The sequence below is a fragment of the Austrofundulus limnaeus genome, unplaced genomic scaffold (assembly GCF_001266775.1).
Source record: "Austrofundulus limnaeus strain Quisiro unplaced genomic scaffold, Austrofundulus_limnaeus-1.0 Scaffold163, whole genome shotgun sequence".
NCBI lineage: Eukaryota > Metazoa > Chordata > Actinopteri > Cyprinodontiformes > Rivulidae > Austrofundulus > Austrofundulus limnaeus.
The window spans coordinates 469,231-478,250 of NW_013952565.1; the positions used below are offsets into that span (position 1 = coordinate 469,231).

The 9,020-nt window shown below is 38.0% G+C and overlaps 1 protein-coding gene across 3 annotated transcripts in view; it reads right to left on the reverse strand.

The window, feature by feature from the left end:
• Positions 1–9,020, reverse strand: part of kif26ba (kinesin family member 26Ba) — a 122,036-nt gene that overhangs the window by 52,152 nt on the left and 60,864 nt on the right. For all 3 annotated transcript variants that reach the window (XM_014017199.1, XM_014017198.1, XM_014017197.1), the window contains exon 5: positions 1,176–1,383. In XM_014017199.1, the coding sequence (XP_013872653.1) occupies positions 1,176–1,383 (208 nt within the window). The remainder of the gene's footprint in view (positions 1–1,175; positions 1,384–9,020) is intronic.

The following is a 9,020-nucleotide window of genomic DNA, read 5'->3' on the forward strand; positions in this document are numbered from 1 at the left end:
ATTTTCCCTTTACTTAAAAAAATCACTGATGATGAAGAAATTAAGAACTAATATTAAGTTCTTTTTTCTACTGAAGTGATTAAAAATAAAGATAAGAAAGAAAGAAAAAAGGATTCAAAAGAACTGATTCATCCCTTGAAATCTGTGAAAGCTTATTTGCTTACTTTAATACTTATTATTATTTAGAATACATTATAGAGATAAAAGGGGCAGACATAATATTTATTCTTCTTCTGCTACCTTTCATTTTATTTTAATTATTGGTTTGTGTAAAGTATTTTCTTTGTTTTCTATTGTAGTTATTTTGTTTTTTATGAAATTAATAAAGTATCAATCAATCAATCAATCAATCAATCAATCAATCAATCAATCAAAATGCTCAGTGTAAAGAAACTACATCCATTTGCTTCATCGTCAGGAAATATGAAAATAATTTAATTAGCAATTATTCTCAAACATTAGCACCTAAACTGTCCTTCAGATTATCTATACTTCAGATCAAAAGCAGGAGACTTTACTAAACTTATTTCTAAAAGGGAAATAATTCGATGTTTTGAAGTTTTGTAATAATTTGAACAAAGTTTTCATACTGTTCAATTCAATCTTTTAGCTACTTTTCTTAGAGCTCAACCCTCCACAATAAAAGCACTGACTCTGCATGGTGAAAAAAGGCTGCTTGGAAAAACAGTACATTTCTTAAAACCTTTAAGGCTTTAAGTTCATCACATTTCACTGTATTTTTTAGGAGCTGCTTTTGTAAGTTACAGCCACAAATTTTCAGTTTAGCGTGTATCCGAGGAGGAGAAGAAAATGCTTCCCAGAAGGAAGAGTCCATGGAGAGGAGTTTGATGTTGGTTTTAAGATGTCTTTATATTTTTATCAGATGGTGCAATGCTTGCTTCACAAATTGCATAGTTATTTTATGTGTCCCTCAGCAAATGAAATGTTCCTGCGCCTTCAGCACGACAATAATCCACCCCAAACATCAGCAATAATTAAAAGGAAAATGAAATTCTGCTTTTTTTCCCACATCTTTGTTTACATCCACCACAAAGCTTTAGCTTAATCTTACATTTTAAGTACCGTTACAGAAATAGTTATAGAAAAAAATAGCAACGTTAAAAGGCTTTCATATGCCTTTAAACATTACAGTAAAACAATAAAAATCAAGTTACCTTTCCAAGCCCAGGTGTATCTTTGATCTTATTGGCTGCACGGAGAAGGCAAGGAGGAGCAGGCGGAGGTGCCTTCAACAAGGCAGAGCTGAAGTTTGTCGGGAACAGAGGAGGGTCACATGACAGAGGAGACGACGCCACTGGAGCCGCGAGGGCTGCACTTTTCTGTTTCTTCTTCTTGGACGCCAAGTTCAACTTCTGAGCCGCTCTGGGACAGAGAAGCAGAAAAGAGAAGATAAGAGAAGGAAAGAGTTCCGCTAAATATTTGAACTAATATGTTTATCACTTTGTGACTGTAAATTCAATAAACACATTTTTCACATATACAGACACTGTAAGGACAGGAAGCATGAAAGGGTTAATCTATATCCAGTATTCTGTATATTTAAAAGCACACATTCTGTTAGGATTTGTACTTTTATTTGTATCCTACAGTTTTTTAAAATGCTGTGTTCTGATTAGTCTGTTTCTTCTCACCTGTTTACAGGTGTTGGTTATTTGTGTTTGTTAAGTTTGTCTTCATGTTCTCTGTTGGTTTGTCTGTTTCTCGGTTCAATGTTGTACCCTCTGTATGTGTTTGTTCCAGCCCCATGCTCGTGTCCAATCCTCACGAGTTCGGCTTCTGAAGAGTTTTCTGCCTTATTAGAGTTTTGTGAATTTAAAAGGGATCCCCGAATAGTTGTAGCATTTGAATTTATTTGATAAACATTTATTTTAACTGTAAAATAAAGACTGTAAAAATACTGTAGGCTGTTCAGTTTTGTCAATTTTTAAAAAATATGTTTTTACACGGACGGAGACATTTTATTTACACACAAAGCATTCTGGGTAAATGATGATGTGGGTAGGTCATCGGTGCGAGGCTGCTAGCAAGCTATATCCACCCTGCAGGTTAATCTTGGACAATATCTGATGGTCGACTCTTTTAAATGAAACCAGAGAGCGTTGACAGAGAGGAGAAGGTAGAAATGACTCAGCCTGGAACTGAAAATATGGATGGAGGACAACAGAGCTGCTTCATGGAAGAAGAACCTCAGCTTAGCCTGTTAGCCTTCACGCTAGTAACAACATTATGGCTGTGTCCAAAACGACAGGACGGGTCCTTCGGAGGACCAAGACTCCCCGGTCTCGGAGGGCCGGGTCCTTGGTAGACCGGGAAGACCGGAAAAAAAGAGGCTGTGGATTTGGACGGTCTAGCCTCCCCTCCTTACCCCGGCGTACGTCATGTCACCTAGCAACTGTGACGACGCTAAACAAGCAAACTTAAATCAAAACTAGAAAAATATCAACACATTAGCATTATTAATATCACAAAACTATAAAATTAACTTAAAGGTATCATTTGAAGAATTAATTGACCTGCTGTAGGTTCATGTTTATTTCGCGTTTTTTATGACGAAAAAATAATATTTAAAAACATGTCCATACAAATGATAAAAGTATTAGAATTACAACCGCTAATTTTTTTTWATTTTTAAATCACCATATTTTTATTTAAAACATATTCTTTTCTCTCGCTTCGTCCGCCATTACTAGCTTAAAAAAATCTCCGGTCAGGCCGCAATGCATTATGGGATATGCTGGGCCGGGAAGGATCCATCGGACCTGTCCTTCGATTCGGGGAAAAAGAAGGACGTATTTGTCGGACGCATCGGAGGAGTCTTCCGTTTTGGACGTCCTTCGTCGCGGCGCTGTGACGTATGCGGCCGACAAATTCGACCTTCGGAGGACCCGTCCTGCCGTTTTGGACACAGCCTATATTGCCTTATATGTATTAGCTCGGTGCTAGCGCGACAAACAAGCTAAACTGAGGTCCTCCATCCATATTTTCAGTTACAGGCTGAGTCATTTTTGTATTCCCCTCTCTGTCATGTGGATGGAGGACCTCAGTGACGAGAGGAGAATGTGTAGCGCTGAGCTAATACATATATATGGTGATAGCATCGGGGCTAACGCTAAAGCTAACAGGCTAAGCTGAGGTTCTTCTTCCATGAAGCAGCTCTGTTGTCCTCCATCCATATTTTCAGTTCCAGGCTGAGTCATTTCTACCTTCTCCTCTCTGTCAACGCTCTCTGGTTTCATTTAAAAGAGTCGATCATCAGATATTGTCCAAGACTAACCTTCAGGGTGGATATAGCTCGCTAGCAGCCTCACACGGAGGACCTAGCTGACGTCATCATTTACCCAGAATGCTTTGTGTGAAAATAAAATGACTTCGTCCGTGTAATATATTTTAAACTCTTAGTTTAAAAATTATAAAAACTAAACATCCTACAGTATTTTTTTAGTCTTTATTTTACAGTTAAAATATACGTTTATCAAAGAAAGTCAAATGTTACAACTAATCAGGGATCCCTTTGAAGGAGGTCGTTTTTGAGAATCTGAGCCAGAGGTCTTCTGTCTGCACTTTGGGTCTCAACTACCACAAACATGAATAATTCCTGTTTACATATATATAAATAGCAATGCCATTTTGGGGAGAGGTTCACTCCCCAGTAGTATTCACAGCAAATTAGGTACCTAAGAACCAGCTATGTCCCAAAAGAAGAAAAAAAATAAAAGAAAGAAAACTAGACGACCTTTAGAAATGATTGAGACTATGTGCTCAGGAGAAATTTATCTTCAAATAAAGTCTGAGTATGAGAACATGTACTTTGGGTGCTTGCTGATACCAAGTACTTATTGGATTAGAACATAAACACAACGACTTTAAAAACATTTATTTTATTTAGAACAAGGTGGCTCTCCTTCCTTATAAACCTACATCCATCCGACTGGATCCAATCAAATATAAAGCATGATATATTCTGTTGTAAATAAAGAAAAAATAATTGACTTTTTTCATCTTGTATAAATTCATTACACATGGAACAGACACACTTTTCACTTGAAATGTAAACTGTAACACATTCAATTGAGAACTGATACTGGTATCAGTCTTGAGTATCAGGGCATTTTGTATGAGTAAAAATGCCGGTATCAGGACACAACTAGTCTGACTCACAAAAGTCAAAAATATAAAGAAATAAGAGAGGGTCCAACAGGGTTTTGCCACCCATTTTTTGCCTGCTTATTTCAGCATGTTTCTTTATTGTTCATTTATTGTCTTTTAAAAATAGATTTTGTTCCCTTTTTTCTTTAGCAGAAACACATTTATTTAAACTGCAGCTTTAACCAGCATTGAGCCAACAGTTAATATCTCCCATTCACTCATTTGTCACTATAATGCACACATGTAAGTGCTTTAATGGTTTTGTTTTTTATCATGAAAACAAGCCCTTGTGCTGGGATTCAATTGTAAATATAGTGTTTAACACATATCTGCCAACAGAGCCTGTGTGGGATGATACTTTGTTTAACCGTGGCACTGTGTATTTAATCATATCACAGTTTGTCTAGACATAACTACAGCCGAGCAGAAAGATAGAATTAAGCCTGAGTGAAAGTTATTTCAGGGGAAAAGTGTGTGAATCTGCAGTCAAATTTCTTCCAATTTATTTTATTGTCAGCGATTCGAGAAGCCGCAGCTGAAACCGCTGCAATACATTAACAATTTAATCCAATAAAATCCCCCTAAAACAGCAGTGGCAGGGCTTCCCGCAGTTTAATTCTCACCGATACTCCAAAGATTATAGACGGAGATGAAGAAATGAGCGAGAGGCCTTGTGCCCCAACGCACTCGCTGTCAAGAAGCCATATTTTCACACCATTGGCTTTCAATTAACTACCGCAAGACACAGAAATGAGAGTGAAGAGGAGAATCGCTGAGAGAGGGAAGAGAGCAGCGAGGAGGAGGAAGAGGGAAAAAAAGATGTGGATCAAGTGACCCGTAGAACGATGAAGCGCTTCACCGTTTGACCGACACTCCCAGGAGATTTGTGTGTGAATCTGTGTGTGTTTGTGGTTGTGGGTGTGTGGTTGCTCGCTGCGTGAAACAAACCTCCATGAGAAAACCACTAATTGGTTTTTCATTGTGTGCCGGCTAAGCTTATGAGAAACGCGATCAAAGGCAATTACATTTTTTTATGATATTGGTGCGGCACTCAAAGCTCTTTTATTCATCATGAGGAAAAAAAATATTGTTTGCCAGGTGTAAGAATGTACTCTCTTTAAATATTAATGACTTTAGTGAATGTATTTTCTTCCTAAGGAGCCATAAGATCATTTTGTTCAAGATATTGGTACAAATGACTGTTTTAAAAGTGTCTTTTTATTAGATTTTTATTGCAACTGAATTAAGAGGTGGTTGTGCTTGCTGCAGTGCTGTGGATGGTTGCAGGAAGGAATGTGACAGTGATGGATTCATGCGGTTTCTCTGTTGTTGGGGATTCTTGCTACTAGTTTCTCCTCTATCACCACAATAATGCACAGCTGTGATTGCTCTCAGCTGTGCATTATTATGTTTTCTGTGCATGTGGGCCTGTCGCTGAATGAGCTGCTGTTGTTTCCACATGTCACTTCAATTAATTGCCACGCCACTTTCATAATGTTTATGATGTCTGCTGTTATATTTTGGTTTGTCCCTTGGTCCAGTTCAATCTGTGGCACAAACCAACACCACCAAACTGGTGAAGATTTGATGGTAAATGACTTGAGATTCTGATCTTTTCCAGTCTAACAATCAAGCAAACATCTCTACTTCATTTAGTACTTTCTGTCACACTGTAGTGATCAATACGAAAGTATCGATACCACCAATACCAGGGGCCTCATGCATAAAGGATTGCGCAGCTTTCACACTAAAAGTTGACGTACGGACAAATTTACAAATGTGCACCACACCAAAATATTCAGATGTATAAATCCATGCGTATGCAGGTTCCTGCGCAGCTTTCCTTTATACTGTACATCCCAATGAACGTAGAACTGAGCGCACGTGAGACACCACCCCTGACACGCCTCCATTTAAATATGTAAAATAGATGTAAATGTATCCAGCGTGTGAGATTCTCCTCCGATTCCTCTCTGTGTGATCAGAAATGATTTTTAGATGCAGGGAAAATATAAATTAAACTGAGAATGAGTGAGAAAACTGTCTAAATAAGTAGTGGGGGTCATTATTTTATGTGGCGCATTCTCATGGGATAACCAAAGCCTGAGATTTTCCTGAAATTTACAGACATCTCCCGAATGTGATGTTGATGTCTGGTTAGTTGTTGTCTATTTAGTTGAACACGGCATTGAACAGACGTTTAAAAAAATAAATTAAAATGAAATAAAAAAACAATAAATATTACGTTATCCATTTTTTCTGCTCTCCTTTGCTCCTGCGTTACAGCAGGCGCTGTCATCTCCACGTACAGACCCCCAACCCACCCCTCACAAGCGGGTATGAGTGGTAGCCTACGGATTTTAGTAAAAAATATAGATTTTTGAGGCTCATTAGACAGGTAACCATCCAAAGGGGTTGACATACAGTGTATGAACAGCTTCCCAGCTGGAGAGGGTGTGCACACCTGGCTCGAGAATCTACCCAAAGTGCAGCTGCTGCGCTCCGGCCACAGTTCAACACTCAGCATCAGCCAGAACGTTACAAACAGAAAAAAATAATTATTCTTACTGTACAGTGAGCCACCATTTGCATCCAATTTTGCTCCCTCTCTTCAGCCTTTTTTATTTTATTATTTTTTTATGCCGCACGTAATGTGTTGGGTTTTTCTGGCCTGAGACCCAAAAGTTTTTCAACTATGTGACAAAAATATAAAAACACTTTACAGACTGGACTGAGGTTCTTTGATCATTTTTAGACTGATCTATTTTCTTGTCTGAGGCTAAATGATTTTCAGTCCTGGGGTTCAGTTTCATGATCGTTCCAGTTTAAACAATAAAAACTCAAACTAAAATAAAATCTAACAGCGTGTTCAGACACTCCTTACATCCAGAAAACACAACAGTCATATTTCTGTGGATTCAGGTCAGATTCGTGACTTTGTGAGTTAAAACTGTCGACTGAAAAACTTTGCGTGGCTGCCGCACATTCTCACGGCAGGTGAAAAGTGTGCGTAAATATACGCAGACTTTCACGCAACATTGGTTTTAATACGTACATCACAACGTGGGCGTAGAACCTGGCGCATGTAACTTTTTTGTGCATACGCACCGTTTATACATGAGGCCCCAGATCTACAAGAACTGCTTTTTCTTCCACCTGGGTCAGTCTGTAGTTTCATATTTTCATGTTAATACGTTCACATACAGTAGTTCTTCATAATTATGATTTAGTTTATTATTGTTTGAAATTAATATATTTTTTGTAAATAGGAGCAGATAAGATATTTTTCTTCTTCTGCTGCCTTTCATTTTATTTAATTTGTATTGCTTTTTGTTTGTAATGTTTTTTTAATGAAATGAATACTATAAATAAATAAAACAATTTATTTTAATGTTTTTATTATTTTACTTCTTTTTTAGTGTTTAAAACACAATTATTACATATTTTGTATGATTGTGTTTTGTTTTTTCTGTTGTATCAACTCAGTTATATTGTAAATGAGAACGCTACATCAATATACTTCTGTGTTTAAAATTAATAAATAAATGCGGATATCGTGTATTCTTTACGTAGTGGTGATTTGAAATACTCTTTTTTTAGAGTTATCAGACACATTAGGTGTGCTTACACAAAGTAGCAATATAATATTAGTATCGCCTGAATTTTATTCGGTATCAGAGTCAGAAAGGAAATCAGTGGTATCAAACGTCACACTGAAGGCTTCCGCCTACTTTTCCACATTATTTTTTATGTTCTATACTTTCCCTTTTACTTTTGTTTTTGACCTCCACATGTCCATGTATCTCACGCCCAGTCCCCTCTGCTTTCATTGGATGTTTTAATTCCTCCAGCCGCCTCTGACTCTTCTCCCCTCAGCCGCTTCAAATGTCTTCCTCTCGTTAGAAAAGCATCGCAGGTCATCAGCAGCTCAGCTCGTAACAAGTCGCTGCATTGTCGTTTTTCACCTTTCACACAAACACCTCTTGAATCTGCACATGCAGCTGATTTATAGCTGGTGTCCCTGAGCTGTGTCGTTGGTTCGGTGGTTAATTACGTTCTGTTTAGCAGGCCATCAGTGAGGAGAGCTGGAGGACGAGACAAAGAGTGATGGTGGATGTGTGTGTTGGGTTAGGTCAGGAGGACTCACCAGGTGTGGACAGAAGACTGACTTTACAGACATTATTTATTGGACATGTACATCTAGTCAACACGTGCTCTGGAGTCAGAAGAAATATAATTTCTATATATCAAAGTCTATTTTTTCTATTTAATTATAAATTTGTGCAGCACACATCTGAGCTCACCATTTATTTGCCAGAAGTTTAAAGGCAGACACAACAATTTATTAAACAAGACAAAAAATATGCATATTTTTAACTCACCAGTTCTAATTTGGAACAAACACAATGAATTATTAAAAAAAATTTAAACAATAGGCAGACCAAATAGTGTTTATTTCAGCATACGTTATAATAAAACAGCTTTTATTTACTGATATTAGAAGATACAGGAACCAAAAAAAAAGGGGGGGGGGGGGGGGGCAAGCGCTACCAGCATGCAACCAGGCAAATAATTTGCTTACTGGCCAAAAATCATTAATCCACTACTTGATTGATGGCAAACTGGTGGCCATTTATCACCTTATGAAGAATTTTACTTGAGCACCAACGGAAAGCAGCACAAGGGAGACGGGGGCGAACAGACAGCAGCCCCCACTCTGTGACATCCTCCATCCGAAATAACAACGCCTTCCCAATTCAGCAATTCACTTGGAACCTATTCATTTACTCAGCCATCTCCTGCACACACACACACACACACACACACACACACACACACACACACACACACAC